The following is a 17083-nucleotide window of genomic DNA, read 5'->3' as shown; positions in this document are numbered from 1 at the left end:
TGTAGGAGACACGGTTGCTCTATCAGAAGCACTCATTTTTCCCATTTTACATAGGTTCTCCAACCAATAAACCCCAAACATTGGAATGCATGAATAGGTTTTTGTTGTTTAAAGTAGCCACCCTTGCTATCAAATAGGATGAAAGAACTTATCTTTCGTCTCGTATCTCCTTCTCTAGCAATAATATGACAAAATTACTGTAGAAACTGTTTTGGTTTTTGTAAACATCTGCCTTGAAAAGATAAAAGACAAATATACATTTTTAGGAAAGGCAATTATTACTCATGGAATGCTGATCACATGAGTGTTATAGAAAACCCTACCACCATTGCTTTGTAATGACAGCTTCCCAATATACATATTTGCACAGTGTGAACATGTGCAGGAAAGAAGCTGTAATAATGCAAGCTAATATGCCATGGCTTTCTTCTGGCAGACATTTTGAATATGCAAATGTTGCATGGAAGACAGTATCATTTAAGTAATGTCTATGTATAGAACTAAGTAGAATTTGATAAAGTGTGAATACTTCACTTTAAATAACACTTGAATAATGTTCATAATTATCAGAATTTTAGATATTTTCTCTAAAATGTAGACATCCTTTATAGAAACAAAGTAATGATAAAATCTCTTTATAATCACGGGTGTTAGAATTGGATTTATATTAGCCCTGAATAATTGCTTATTGCAGTATTAAAGCACCTGACCATCCTTTGAGAACCAGTTATGTGTTTTTCTTCCATTTTGAATGGAAAATATACAAAAATGGGCTAAAATAAACAGGCTCAACCCTCCGAATTTCCAAATCCTTCTGTTCAACCTGAGAGGGAGAGAGGAAAGTTCCTCACCTTTATCATGAATGTCAATATTGACAATTCCAATATCTTTCCATCTTCATCTTGTCTAATACAATCCTTGTCCTCTCAGAAAGTATTATTTGGGACTCTAAAGTAAATGAAAAAAATTGCCAGTACTGATGTAAATGAAACTGAAGTAGATGGAGATGCATCACATATGGGCAAAGCGGGATTTCAAGAGAGGGGGTTGTAGTTTCTTGTGTTTTTTCATGTGATTTGTCTGTTTTAAGCCTTATACTGTAGTACATTTTTCATGTGTCGTCCATTTCAGCAGAAAGTAGACTTAGGCTCCACAAAGCATTAGAATGGCAGGTTGCCTTCATCTGACTTAATTGGCAACTTCATTGGGAAATGGGATGGAGACCTCAGTAAGGTATCTATTTCATTTTAAGTATTTCTGTTAAGTGAGGAAGAGAGAATGAGTCGGAATTTTTCTTGATAACATCTTCATATTCATGATTTCAGTGTTATCTCTTTGAAGTTATAGGAGTATAGGCAACACATATTTGGACAGAAACATTAGTATTCCCCCCACTTTTCACAGTAAAAGATCACCACCACCGCCACACAATACTGAAACTCAATTACAATTTATACTTTGAAAGGAGAACTATAATTAAGGATACCCAGTTCAGAGAAGCTTTCATATGTCTAGTTTTATTAAACTCTGGGTGGCCTTAGAAGTTTAAATTATAAACAGAATAATTTAGAACTCTCTAGAATTCTGATTTATCATCTTGAGCATTTGTAGTTTTCTACATTTATGCAGAAATTAAGGGTAGAAATGGGTTTTCTATCAATAGACACATTGTCTAGGTGTTGTTTGGCGGCTAAATTTTCCATCGTTTATGAATTTTGGTCACAATAATATTGATAGAATTGTAGATCATAACTTTCATAATTACATTACATAGATAAGACCCAGTAGGGTTGTCACATATATACCCAGTGGTGGGATTCAAAAAATTTTACTACCAGTTCTGTGGGCATGGCTTATTTTGTGGGCATGCTTGGTGGTCATGTGACTGCGTGGGCATGGCCAACTCAATGTCATGTCAAGGGGTGCCTCGCCTGGCCCCTCCCTTCCCAGCCATTCCTTGTCACACTCAGCGTCAACATATCTATAGTTCTGTAAAAATGTTGTTCACCTTTTTTTGACTTTATTATTGACATACTGTAGATGTACTTTCATGGACCACTGAAAGGAGGAAATGGCTCACATGCTTTGCCCAAGAGTGTGATAGGCAACAGGCTTTTAAGGGGCTGCCAGAAAGAGGTGGGGGCAATGTATTTCCAAAGCACCAGAAGGCAAACAAAAAACAATGGATGAAAACTGAACAAAAGAAACAACCTAAAACTAAGGAGAAACCCCGCCACTCAATATCTGCCTTCTCCCTGGGAACAGCGGAATGAAGAAAGCATGCAGCAGGATTGTGATCACATCGCTTTTTGCAAGCATGAAGAGCCTTCAGCAGCCACTTCTCCCATGAGCTGTTCAGAGCATCCAGTAGTGGGAGGTGCTTCCGTTTCTGCATATCTAGGCTGGGCTTAATTTGTGGAACGCTCCTTCTCCTCCACAGGACTCCTCCCCAGCATTCCCCAGTTTTGGCTCAGCCTCGTGAGGGATAGGCAGTGCTTTTTCATTACTCCTTGGCCAAAACAGGAGAATTTCTCTTTTCAGGTTTGGACACAGTCAATTTGTCTTTCAGGTTCTCTCGACAACTTGCTTAACAATCTACCCACGCTGCCTTTTCCCTCTGGCCATCGGTGATCGCTGTATCGGGAAGCGCTTTTCGCTCCCCAAAGCGGAGGGAGGCTTCGGCTTTGTTCTGCGCCTCCCAACTGCTAGCTCTGCCCTTGCCATTAGCAATAGCCGCACCGTTTAAACAAACGGCGTGGTTTTGTTTCGCTCGCAACCGAGTCATATCGCTGTTTCCCCCCCCCCCCTAGAATGCCACCTTGGGGTGAAGGACTTAAACACCTGGTTATTCTCACCCCTCCCAGCTGTTTAGTACTAAGGGAAGGCTGTCTGGAGCTAATCCCTTCTCACGGCGGGAGATTGCTGCTGGTGCGTGCACCAAAAATAACGGTCGGTCACCATTTTGTTGTAGGTGGACTGCGTGGCCGCGCTGAGTGTGAATCTTCTGTAGACTGTATGAGGTAGTTTCTTATTCCTGATCAGAGGGTCTTTATTCAAACACCCCAAGGAATTATTGCAACCTCATTTTAAACTATATTCAAGGCCATCTGTTATTCTTGTTGTTGGCTTAACCCTCACAGTTCTCCCTAACCAGTGGCACAACAGCGAGCACCTAAGCCAGTGTCCGCCTGTGCAAGGAAGCTGTTGAAGGCCTGTGATTAATACTTTGGCCTCTTGGGCGTTCTCAATTTGGCTGATTGGGGTATCCAATAAATTCGCTGTTATATTGATATATATTTACCTACATATATACAACAACAACAACAACAACAATAACAACAATAATAATAATAATAATAATAATAATAATAATAATAATAATAATAATAATCTAGTAATATAATAATAAATGTGGTCAAGGTGGGCGGAGCCTCCAGAACGTGGGGGAATAGTGCGTCCCTGGGGGCCCGGCCCTTGACCCAAGGCAAAGGTTGAGCGGGCGGCATGCATTGCTTCCCTTTGGTGAGCTGAGGTAACCGGGCAAGGCAATTGGTGAGACAATTAGCTAGGCCACGTGGCGAAGGCAACATATATAGGGCGGGGTGGGGTGGAGCATCGAGCAGCCGGAAAAGGGGAGCGAGCATCGAACAGCCAGAAGGGGCGAGCGAGCCAGGGCTGGGCAACCAGGTGACCAGGTTTGGGGCGTGCCCAGGCCAAATTGTTGCTATAGGTTCTCCCGAGCCAGTGTGAACTGGCTGAATACCACCACTGTGTATATGTCAAAATTATAAATTGCAGTTGTTTTTTTTAATATCTTCTTTGTGACTAGAACTGTGAATTTTTTTAGTTAGCAGTTTCATAAATTCACAATGAGTGTACTTACATGACTGTTCTTTATGAATTTCTTTATGAATTTGTAGCTTTTACTCTATGTCATTTAGAATAAAGAGCATCTCAAATCAAGCTTCATTCCCGATGAGAAAATGGACATGCCTATGTTTTCTTGAAACAACTTGATAGCAGTACCTAAGTGGTACTATTCTTTCTAACTGGATTTTTTTTCAAACTTTCAGTCTAGCTTTCAGCCCTGAAATTTGCCAGTGATCTCCCAGCCAAGTCCTAATCTGCTTTGATTTGATAAAACTTTTGGGATGCTGCCAGATATTGTAACAAAATAATATAGGTAAGCCTGATCAAATCAGGTGCATTGAAACATTATAACCTCAACTGAGTGGAAACTACTACTATTGGATCAACATTGTTCTTCAGCTACTAAGGAACAGGTTTTGACAAAATAAACATTAACATTATTCTGCTTTTATTAAAATAATCAGAGAAATTCTTTGTAGGATTAATATTCCTGCAAGATTCACAAAAATGAAGACATAGTACATCAAGAATATCAGTATCCAGATTGGGATTAAATTACTGAAGTATAATTCATATCTGCTTTTTCATTTTAATATTTGTGTGGATTGAAATCGAACAAGCACATTTCACTTTTTCAATTTCCTGGGGTATTTTTCCTCTACAAATACAGAGAGTTTTTTTTTCAGTAGCCATTCATAAATTGGCTTATTCAGTACTGAGTAATTCTGAATGAGAGTCAGTGTTCTCATCCTAGAATGGGAAAGAGTTGTCTGTAATTCAAAACATGTGATTCCACTGATAAATTGACTCTTGTTTAGCTTATATGTAGAGCCTTTGTAGGACTATGGTGAAAATTTCCAAAATAGATTCACAAAGCAAAAAATGTCTAGGCGCTTGCAGTTTCAGTAGCACTTCACAGTTACTGCTCAGCAAAAACACTGTAGAGTGAATATCATTCTAATGCCAAAAGGAAAACTATTTGAAATGTACTATGTTCAATATACAGTACAATTTTTGAAGAATGCCTGATCTTCGACAATGTCAGTGGCTTAGACAAAAGAAATAAATTAATAATATCTGATACCTATGTTGAATTTGGAATGAAGGGGAAGGAGGGGGATTTTAAGCTGTCAGATATGTCTTGATGTCCTTTGTTTTAAAGGTAATTTCTGTAATTTCACTGAGCTGTTAATGGATATTACTAGCCAGATTGAGTTTATCATACTTTGATATTATTATGTTCTCACCACCATTTAAGGTAGTGTTATTGCATTGTATTAATATGTTGTTGTATTGTATTAAAATGTTACAAAGAGGTGTCAGAGCAATCTTCTCAGCAGTATGGATAACAAATACTCAAGGTACCAAAATCATCACCAATGTTGTAGCATTTCCTGGGCTGGGGTATATTATTTAGTACAGTTTTCTAACCAAATAACCAGAGGGTTTTTTAGTTTTTTTGATACCAATTCTTTGTGGGTTAACACATACATATACATGCACACTTTAAATATCCAAAAGTATTTCATAACTTATGGGAAGGAATTTAATTCACAGTGGTAAATTTTGTAACCGCAGGATTATCTTCTCTAGCAGTCCCTGTATTCCTTTAAAATTTGCTCCAGTTTAGGGAACTGAAAGGATATTACTAAGCTATTGCTATCCTTTTTTTTTTTTAAGAAAAAACAAGGGTTTTTTAAAAAGGTAAAATTCTTTATCTCATTCTTCCAAAGCTCATTCATTTTCATCCTCATATATTGTTCAAGAGTTAGCTAGTTCTGTTGTTCATATGCTATTTCAGTCAACTAGAAATTTATGTCCATTCCTGTACAAAAGTTCTCCCTTCTTCCTGTTTTTCCTTACTTACATTATATCACCTATCCAGGTAACTGCTTCCTGACATTCCTAAGAATGAATAAGCCCCAAGTAATAAGCCATTAATTATTCATGAGTATTTGTAAATAACAGGGTGCAGAAGAGACCCTGCAGAGAAAATTTTGTGACTATTCATCAAATTGTCAGATGCTTTGCTTGTCAGATACATGCAGTTTTTTCCTCTTAAAATTACCATAGAATAGAAGTAACAAACTTAACCCTGTACTTTCAGGTTCAAAAAGCTAGTAAATTACTGTGTTAAAAAATAATTTACTTTAATTTTATATTCAGAATAACTGATCCATTTCCTGAGTGAACTGATTCACTTCCTAGAAGTGTTCTTCAGTATTACAGTCAAGAAAATACTTGTCTAATTTGTATAATCTGTAAACCGCCTTGAGTTGCCATGGGTGAATAGGCAGCAATGTAAATTCAATCAATAAATATTAGATTAAAGCAAATTCTAGGGTTATTTTATGTAATCCATTTGTTTTATTATATTGTATTTTTATTTGGACATGTATGTGTGTGTATATGTTCTCATGATGCACAGGTATGTACCCTTGTATTTGTGTATTAAGTATCTGTAAACCAATCTGGGGGACAATGGAAAATAGAAGCAGATTGAAAGATATATTTTCTAATGATGTATTCCTCAATCCCCATAAATAGGCCTCTGGATTAGGAAGGCTCCATGAGTTTTTCTGTGGAGTTTCTTCTATGTTGATCTTGGAATTGCTTGTTTAATGGCCCTTAAAATATCTCAGAGCTGTGCATTTTGAACTTGAACTTTCCTTTCCTGAATATGGTTTCCTGTTGGGAAAAGTGAGGACACAAAGTGAAAGCTGCAGTGAAGATTCTCGAGATCATAGTGAAAGAAAAATACTTTTCAGACTATGGGTATGCTTTGCAATTGGAAGCAAGATATTAATTCTACCATATACTATTTGTTCAATTGCGATATGTCCCTAAATGTATCATAGTCTACTGGAAATATACCACCAGTCCCAGGAATTTCACTGCAGATGAAATATATTCTGGCTTCAGATCCCTTTCCCTATCTGGTTATATCTGATCGTTCCATTCAGAAAAGTAAAAAAGCATGCTTTATTTTGTATAATTGACAAATAGTGGAAATGCATACAAGTTCATGGTTATATATCTCAGTCAGTGTTGATTGGTGGGGAGAGATGTAGCCTTTGCCCACTGCTTTGTGGGATTCTGCAGAGCTTGGTCACTTCCCATCTTGACTATTGCAATGCGCTGTACATGGGCCTGCCCTTGAAGAGCATCTGGAAGCTCCCGTTGGTGCAAAATGCAGCAGCCTGCAGGATTTTGTGCAGACCCCGGTGAGCATATGTATCACCTCTCCTGCAGGAGCTGCATTGGCTGCCGATTTGCTTCCAGGTGCAATTCAAGGTGCTGGTTGTCCTCTTTAAACCCTTCATGGCTTGGGACCAGATTATCTGGGACCATCTCTTGCCCAGTCCATCAGAGTGGGGAGGCAGGGAATGCTGCATGTCCCATCCCCAAGGGAGATAGATACACCTGGTGGGACCCAGAAGAAGGGCCTTTTCCGTGGTGGCTCTGTCTCTCTGGAACATCATTCCCCCAGAGATTAGAATGTCCCCCACTCTATTACTGTTCCAGAAGGTGCTGAAGACCTGGTTCTGCCAGCAGGCCTGGGGAACCCAGAGCAGGATGGTGCCTATTAAATGGCTCGTGTGATCTGCTGTTGCCAGGGCAGGGGGTGGGAGGTGAGGGAGTGATTTTGTTATATTGTACTATATTAATTTATTTCATTCTTTTTGTTAGTTTTTATTGTTTTAAATGTGGTTTTATATTCTGTAGGCCCCCTTGAGTCGCCATGGGTGAATAGGTGACAATATGAATTCAAGAGAGAGAGAGAGAGAGAGACTGACTGACTGACTGACTGACTGACTAGATTTTGCTTCCTTTCCTATGCCTGCCCATATTCCTATTCTTTCCTTTCTTACTGCACCTTTCCAGTGCCTTCCATTACCATTACATGTTTAGGTTCTGCTTTTTCGTAGTGTTTCTCTGTTTAATGTTTTTTTTTATCTTGACTTTTTCCTTTTCCTCCCTTTTGCACCATTTAATCCCCGTCTACACATACTTTAATGTTTTTAAAGCATTTGTTAAGTTGAGGCTCTTCCCAATTTCTCAAATTAAAAATTAAAAGAATTAACTTTTCTGATACTCGCGGCAGAAGCTGCATTAGTATTTGCTTATCTGTTTAGTCTTTCATATGTTCTATTTCAGTGAAGTGACAAGATTTTAACTTGTCACTTAACTTTTCATAATTTCAGGCCCAACATAGAGATGCTTTTATTGAAGAACGTTATGGAAAATACAACATCAGTGATCCGTTGATGGCTCTTCAGAGAGATTTTGAAGCACTGAAGGATGAAAATTATGGTGAAAAGCAACCTGTTTGTGCCAATCCTTTATCCATCTTGAAGGTAGTAATGAAACATTGCAAGAATATGCAGGAAAAAATGTTGTCTCAACTGGCTGCTGCAGAGAGTAGACACAGAAAGGTGGGTTTCCATCTCCTTGGAAGCTTGATGAAAAGTAACAACTATTCTTATTTAGGAATTCACAGAACACTACAGTATTGTATAGTTACCTACTTTTAATTATTAAATATGCACTATTATATAATGTTATATAAGAATTGCTTTGACTAATTAATGAGTTAGATGGTTAAAAAATTAAATACATACATACATATATACATACATGCATACATACTCTGATCATTTTTGTAAATAACCTCAACACATTTTTAAACACAAAACAAAAATATTAAAATTGAAATGTATCAAACAGTAAATTAAAAATACTGTGATTTTAAATTTGTATAATTACAACTAGCTGTATATTTTGCATCTATTCAGTTGCCTGGTGTTTGAATCTTTGGTATATATTGTTCATAAGTTTATAGTTACTTATAGGTCATAGTGATACCTTTGTTTCACCATTGTTGAAACTTTGTTGTAGAAAAGTTACTTTGGTACAATTTATTGCATTGTATTTATATTTGTATTTTTCTAAAAGTGGTATTTCAGTTTCAATTTTGTTATCCTGTTATGTAAGTTTGAATGTAAGTGTAAAGCTACAAACAGTCCTCTTTATTATAGTCTAATTAAAAGAAATTAAAACTTCAAGAAATAGAATTTTATTTTTCTTTAATATACTATAGAATGTAAAAGCTGTTTAGATGGGTCATCATGCAAATAGCTGTTTAATTGTTCTTTTGCTTTCAAATTACATCCCAGGGCCAGTTTAATGTAGTGGCTAAAGGCATCAGGCTAGAAACTAGGAGACCCGTGAGTTCTATTCTCCCCTTGAGTACAAAGCCGGTTGGGTGACCTTGGAGCAGTCATTTTCTTTCAGCCCTAAGAAGTGCAATGACCAGGGAAACTGCAGGATTTGAAGTTACAACAGCCACATACACCTATACAAACATCACATGGTCACATTATGAGTGTTTGATAACCCTTACAGCCATTTGCAGCATTCTCCAATATTGCATGATTTTCAGTGTTGGTTTTTTTTTTGCCAGTTTCCAGCATTTACTTCTAATTTCCAGCAAAGAATGTCCATTGAGTGAAATGTATTCATTTAATGACTGTGGGGTTGACTAATGCAAACATGTCATAAAAATGAATCTACTCATAATGACCAGAATAGTTTACAAATATAGTTCTGGGTTCAATTACGGTTGCAAGTCAAAGATTATCAGTATAATTAAATAATAAAGATAAGTTTGAAGAATATTAAAAGGTATGCTGGGAGTGGTAGATGTCTGTTTTACCATTGCCCTGGATTCTTTCAAAAAGATCTGTTCATCAGCAAAAGTTAAGGAGTATCTGTACCTGATGAGTTTGCTTTAAATTTTGCTTTGGACGGATAGAAATCTTCTTTCTTTACACTTGGATGCAGTAGTAATTACTTTTCTAAATGGGATTGATAATGTTCATTTTGGTTTGAAAGGTAATTCTGGATCTTGAAGAAGAAAGGCAACGACACGCCCAAGATACTGCTGAAGGCGATGATGTCACTTATATGCTGGAAAAAGAACGAGAACGGCTCACACAACAGGTATGTCTTCTTCCCAAGTAGCAGTCAGAGGGGAATGATTAATTAATGTTTAACACAAGAGAACATGCCTTCTATGGGTGGGGGAACTTATATTGGTCTCTATAGTCTTGGGTTTTTCCTTTCTCCCTCAAGCAGAAAATTAGATACTCCATGTTGTATTTACTTCATAATTTATTATTGTTCTGTTTACTCTATAACTTTTTACTTATTTGAATTCAAATACAAATATTAAAAACTCCATTTTTTTCCTCTGAAAATTGTTTATGTCCATTATTTACTCTTATTTATTTTTCTTAGTTTGGATGTTAAGCTTTTAACATTTTTAAAAATATACTTTTGTTTTAGTTGGAATTTGAAAAATCTCAGGTGAAGAAGTTCGAGAGGGAACAAAAAAAGTTGGCTAGCCAACTGGAGGAGGAGCGTGCACACCACAAGCAACTTTCTTCTATGCTTGTGTTGGAATGTAAGAAGGCCACAACTAAAGCTACAGAAGAAGGGCAAAAGCTTGGAGAGTTAAATATGAAGTTGGAAAAGGAAAGAAGCAAAGTAAACCAGTTAGAGGAGGAGCTAGCAGCCAAGAAGAAAAGAGGCTTGCAAATGGAAGCACAAGTTGAAAAACAGCTATCTGAGTTTGACATTGAACGAGAGCAGTTGAAAGCCAAACTTAACCGGGAAGAAAACCGCACTAAAGTCCTAAAAGAAGAAATAGAGGATCTGAGAAAAACATTACAACAAGTAGAAACTTCTTTGAAAACTGGCAGCAACAAAGTTGAGAGCACTTCCCCATATGTCTCAATGGTGTCCACAGCAACTGTTACAGAAACCTCCTTAGGTAGGTCAGTGGCTTCTCAGACTAGTGATCACTTGACAGAAAACATGAACCAAGAGTCTTCAGTCAAATTGGCACACACGTTACCACTGGCCGCAGCTCTCCATCCCTATGCCAAGGCAAACGGACATTGTGACGCTGATACACTAACAGATGTTGAGGCTTCTCAACCTGCAGTAGAGAATCTACACAAGGGCAAGTCTGTTGGGCCAGCTGCTGAGAATACTGCAGAAAGTAGCATCTCCCCAGTAAGAACAGAGTCTCTTTCTACTTCAGTGCCACCACTCCCTTCCAATGGAATTTCCTTGTCTCCCAGCAATACTGCTGCTTCTTCTCTGACATCTTCACCATGCTCCTCCCCAGTCATGACTAAGCGTCTACTGGGAACATCAACCAGCAACCCAAGCTACCAATCTTCCTACCAAGTGGGAATCAATCAGCGCTTCCATGCTGCTCGTCACAAATTCCAATCTCAGGCAGATCAAGATCATCAATCAAGTGGTCTCCAAAGTCCACCATCCAGAGATTTGTCACCTACTTTTGCTGATAATTCTGCAGCAAAACAGCTTGCCCGCAATACAGTCACTCAGGTTCTCTCCAGATTCACCAATCAACAGGGGCCTATCAAACCAGTCTCCCCTAACAGTTCACCTTTTGGCACAGACTACCGAAATCTCGCCAATGCTATGAGCCCCAAAAGTGAAACTAGCCCAGGTAAGGTCTGTGGTCCTTTAAGTCCCCTTTCACCTGGAATTAAATCACCCACTATACCCAGAGCAGAAAGAGGAAATCCTCCACCAATTCCTCCAAAGAAACCTGGTCTGGCTCCTTCTCCAGTAACGGCCACGCCACCAGTGAAAACTTCAAATCAGGCATCTCTGGGTTCTCCTATGGACATGGCAACTAGTTGTTCAAGCAACGCTGTTGTAGCCAATGGGAAAGATATTGAGATTTTACTGCCAACCAATAGCTAGTCTTAAAAAGAGTAACATTCCAGGTGTTTGCAATTCCTAGAGTTCAAACTCAGTCTTATTCACTCCATGTTATTTATTTATGTACTAACAATCTTCTTGTATTACACATTTGTTTCTTTGTTTTATACAGTGTAGAAAATAATACAACTTGTACAATTTTTTGAACGTTCAGAGCCTCAAGGCATCTCATGGCAGCAGGGAAATCAAACAAAAAGAGAAGCAGTTGTTCTGTTCTGGGAGCTGACCTATGGACTATGACAACAGAATACTCATTTTTAAATTATGCAGAAAAACACTCCATGCAAACTTCTATTCCTTTTCTAAGAAGTGCCTGAGCTAAAGCCTGCAGATATGAATGTGATTCTCTGTGATACCAGTAGGCATTATCCAACTGTGGAAAATAACAATTTCTGAATCATGAATGTTTGAAATCAATATGGTTCTTAACCCTTTCCAATATATTTATTGGTAATGTGTTATGAAATGTCCCAAAGGTGAACATTAAACTGGTTTTCTCTGTTATGAACAAAATAATAATAATGTAGCTGTTGTCAGATGCACTTTGGCCTTGTTGCTAAATTGTATGCAACTCATGTTTTTCCTATGATACAAACTTTGAAAAGAGTTGTTGGCTTTAAGCAACCAAGTTACCAGTCTTTACAAAATATTGTCCATTCCTTACAAGTTTCTCTCCATAGAGCAAAATAAGTAAAACTTTAATAAGCATTCTACTGTTGTGTGTAGAACTTCTGAGAGTAGGGCCTTTGCTGTTCCTTGAGAAAAAAATTAAATACTACTTGAAATCAGAAATGACTAATCAGGATTTTCAGATGTTTATATATAAAAAAGGTGGGATCAGTACTAAAAGATCCAAAGCAATAAGTAAAGAATTGCTTAATATCATTGTAATTCCAGCAGGCATAGGTCTCGCTAGATAAGTTTTATTGTCTTAGAGAATTGCTCATTTCGCAGCAATATGAAAACCAAATTCTTAAGCTTTCAAAGATGCAGTTTGTATAGAGAGCTGTATACATAACTAGACACAACATTTTTAATCTTAACAGTGATCACATTGACATTATTTATACCTCAGATCACTTGTACAATTACTTTTAGGGCTTTATGTATTTGAGAAAACCCATTTTCCTAAGAAAAATAATAAACTGGGACCAATATAAGACTCAACAAGCAGTTTTCTTTGTAATAAATCTTCAGTAATGCAAACTTTAGGGCAAACGTTTATGCCTTGATCATGTCAGTGGGGCCAATATACTTATATAGCTGTTCATGTTTGAAATCGTTTCAGGAGTATTTCATTACTGGGATAATTCAGATCAAGGTTAATGATAAACTAGGTGTCTTTAATTTGACCTTAGGAAAAATATGTGAATGCCTCAACAAACTCAGTGTGCGCTAATAATAAGAATCACAACATAATCTTTTGAAACTATTGCAACTTGCTGCTTTGACATTCAGTGATCTGGTTTGGGAAACTGTTGAGTTGTGGGTGGTATTGTGAAATTTAGGAGCAAATATCTGGGTTTAGATGGTGCTGGTTTTTTCAGTGCTTTTAAAACAAATAAGGGCTGAAATTGGTGCATACTTCTTTTCCAGTCATTGTCTCATATATTTTGCCTTTTAAAAACAAAAATAAGCCAAAAAACTTAGCCTCATTCCATCAATTATAAGTGCCACACATCCATTTGCCACCACAAAATTGCCCATTCCTGCATCAGACCAAAGTTCTTCATTGCAATTTTTTTTTTAAAGCATTACTTCAGGATGCCGCTATATAGGATATAGACATTGTTCCCCCACCACCACCTTTTTTTAAAATGGGATTTCTAGATTATTGTATTTTAACAGTGTCAAATATTTCTGAGGTTGCATTATATTCCACAATATATTGATACAGGAAATCATACAAACCTAATGCTATCCTTCATATATTATGGTCTATATAATTTTTTCTCTACGTGTTTGGATATTGATGCATAGGAAACAACCCTGATAAGCACATAAACAATTCAGTTTTATAATGCAACCATTATGGGGAAGGCTATAAAACTGAACTCAAGTAAGTGTTTTGATGGAATTGTGTCTTACCTTAAAAGAGGTTATTGTAGCAGCTCTTAAAATATTTCTATATGTTTACTAACTTGTATCCTTTCTTTATAACATGACACTATAGAGATTTATACACAGCAATGAATTTCATTAGGAAATGCACTGAGTACTATAGTCCACAGAAATATTGGGGACAGTGTAGAAGGAAATGTATTTTGTTGCTAATAGCTAATATCCTGAGATTAAGCACAACTATGAAAATTATTCCAGCTAATCCTCTAAGATTTTGAGGGTTAATATTTCAGTTTTCTGTATAGTTAAAATATGGAATTGAAATGTTTAATATTCTCTTGATTGTGTATTGAGAAGTGTCATGGACTAATTAGATTTTAATGAAGTTAAAACTGTATAACCTAGTATTAATTGTTCATTAACATCTGTATATTTGTAAAGTCAAATGTATGAAACAGAAGTCTTTTTATCATTTTTATAGATGGCAGCATTAAACATGTTAAATGTTCGTACTATCAATAAAGGGTTTTATTTTTCTGCGGAGTGTTATATGCTATAGTATAGTTTAAAAGTCAAGTGGTTTGTGTTAACTAATAGTATGTAAACATTTCACTGACAGCTGTGCCTAAAATCAGTAATTCAGGAAAATACATAAATACATCCATTAATTGGCATTATAAAGACAATGGTTTTTAAAAGAAATTAGGACTACAGATTTAGTGCTGATGATATTTAATGATACTGAGAAAGGTCACCATTTAAAACATTGTTTTTAAGGGCTTTATCAATGGTCAACTATTCTAGGGCTTATCAGTCTTTATTACAGAACAATATTTTAAATGTTAATATGATACCTATCTTAACACTACTGGGTTAAGATCACAACCATTCATTTTTGCTCCATTTTGTGATTAATCTAAGCTTTCCCCCTACAATATAAATACACTGCTCAAAAATAAAGGGAACACTTAAACAACACAATGTAACTCCAAGTCAGTCACACTTCTGTGAAATCAAACTGTCCACTTAGGTAGAAACACTGATTGACAATCAATTTCACATGCTGTTGTGCAAATGGAATAGACAACAGATGGAAAGCATAGGCAGTTAGCAAGACATCTCCAATAAAGGAGTGGTTCTGCAGGTGGTGACCACAGACCACTTCTCAGTTCCTATGCTTTCTGGCTGATGGTTTGGTCACTTTTGAATGCTGGCAGTGCTTTCACTCTAGTAGTAGCATGAGACGGAGTCTACAACCCACACAAGTGGCTCAGGTAGTGCAGCTCATCCAGGATGGCACATCAATGTGAGCTGTGGCAAGAAGGTTTGCTGTGTCTGTCAGCGTTGTGTCCAGAGCATAGAGGCGCTACCAGGAGACAGGCCAGTACATCAGGAGACGTGGAGGAGGCCGTAGGAGGGCAACAACCCAGCATCAGGACCGCTACCTCCGCCTTTGTGCAAGGAGGGACAGGAGGAGCACTGCCAGAGCCCTGCAAAATGACCTCCAGCAGGCCACAAATGTGCATGAGGCTGCTCAGTCAGAAACAGACTCCATGAGGGTGGTATGAGGGCCCGACGTCCACAGGTGGGGGTTGTGCTTTCAGCCCAACACCGTACAGGACATTTGGCATTTGCCAGAGAACACCAAGATTGGCAAATTCGCCACTGGTGCCCTGTGCTCTTCACAGATGAAAGGTTCACACTGAGCACATGTGACAGATGCGACAGGGTCTGTAGACGCCATGGAGAAAGTTCTGCCTGCAGCATCCTCCAGCATGACCGGTTTTGCAGTGGGACAGTAATGGTGTGGGGTGGAGGCCGCACAGCCTTCCATGTGCTCGCCAGAGGTAGCCTGACTGCCATTAGGTACCAAGATGAGATCCTCAGACCCCTTGTGAGACCATATGCTGGTGCAGTTGCCCCTGGGTTCCTCCTAATGCAAGACAATGCTAGACCTCATGTGGCTGGAGTGTGTCAGCAGTTCCTGCAAGACGAAGACATTGATGCTATGGACTGGCCCGCCCATTCTCCAGACCAGAATCCAATTGAGCACATCTGGGACATCATGTCTCGCTCCATTCACCAATGCCACATTGTACCACAGACTGTCCAGGAGTTGGGGGATGCTTTAGTCCAGGTGTGGGAGGAGATCCCACAGGAGACCCTCTGCCACCTCATCAGGAGCATGCCCAGGCGTTGTAGGGAGGTCATACAGGGACATGGAGGCCACACATTACTGAGCCTCACTTTGACTTGTTTTAAGGACATTACATCAAAGTTGGATCAGCCTCTAGTGTTATTTTCCACTTTAATTTTGAGTGTAACTCCAAATCCAGACCTCCATGGGTTGCTAAATCTGATTTCCACTGATAATTTTTGTGGGATTTTGTTGTCAGCACATTCAACTATGTCATGAACAAAGTTTTTAATAAGAATATTTCATTCATTCAGATCTAGGATGCCTTATTTTTGTGTTCCCTTTTTTTTTGAGCAGTGTAGTTTCCTTCTATGCTGGTTATTTTTCTTGGATAGGAAATACATATTAATTAGTAGGGATGTGTTTCTTAGATATGTCTTTAGTCAGTAGAATTTATTTTCAACATGGATGTATCTAGGAGAGCAACAAATGAAACCAAGGGGGCATAAAATTTCTTTACATATATCAGATAATAGGTATATTAAATACAAATGAGGAACATTTGGCCTTTTTTTTGTTGCATCATGGTTCTGTAATTCACCTAGTTTATTTGTTTTTTCCCCTTTGTTGGCATGGCAATAGAGTTCTTTTATGCAAAGCCCCCACCCTGGTCTGGAATGCTGCAAAATGTACTTAACATCAAATGCCTATTAAAATTCCACCCACTACTTTCTACATCTTGTGCTCAAGTCAGAGAAGATAATCTCAATGGCGCCAATCTGCTCAGTCTTCTCCTTTTTTAGGAGTATGATTCACAATATACAATTCCTGCAGTTAATGATTTTGCTCAGCAAGACATAATCAAGGTGGAAATCAGTTGCATAGGCAATTAAGTCAATATACATATCAAGAGTAATACGGGATTTTCAGAAACAATGTATACACACACATAGACTTCTTCAATTCTCAATAGTTGGAGGTAGGCAACAGTATATCAAACATACTTTAAAATAAAAGCTACTTCTTGGTATTTTGAGAATAACACAGAATTTGGATTGATTTAAAAGTCCTATCATGGGGCAAACTATAAATTTAGTTATTTAACTATAACTCCCCCTTTTTTTGTAGTATTTTCCCTTTCCATCCTTGACAACTATGATTATAAACCCTGCCTTTTTAAGGAAGAAAAAG

General features: G+C 37.8%; 1 protein-coding gene across 5 annotated transcripts in view; it reads left to right on the top strand.

Annotated features, from left to right (window-relative positions):
• Window positions 1-14298, top strand: part of CTTNBP2NL (CTTNBP2 N-terminal like) — a 32147-nt gene extending 17849 nt beyond the window's left edge. For 3 of the 5 annotated variants that reach the window (XM_026712977.2, XM_087929328.1, XM_087929329.1), the window contains exons 3-5: window positions 8076-8306; window positions 9766-9873; window positions 10219-14298. In XM_026712977.2, the coding sequence (XP_026568762.2) occupies window positions 8076-8306; window positions 9766-9873; window positions 10219-11676 (1797 nt within the window). In that variant the 3' untranslated portion in view covers window positions 11677-14298. Of the gene's footprint in view, window positions 1-6023; window positions 6646-8075; window positions 8307-9765; window positions 9874-10218 lie in introns of those variants that run through there. The other 2 variants (XM_026712978.2, XM_087929330.1) reach the window with 2 other exon arrangements.
• The last annotated feature ends 2785 nt before the right edge of the window (window positions 14299-17083 follow it).

This window comes from Pseudonaja textilis, chromosome 3 (genome assembly GCF_049901715.1).
Source record: "Pseudonaja textilis isolate UNSWEBS1 chromosome 3, rPseTex1.2, whole genome shotgun sequence".
In the NCBI taxonomy this organism is placed as follows: Eukaryota; Metazoa; Chordata; class Lepidosauria; order Squamata; family Elapidae; genus Pseudonaja; species Pseudonaja textilis.
This window is presented reverse-complemented; position numbering and strand designations above follow the sequence as displayed.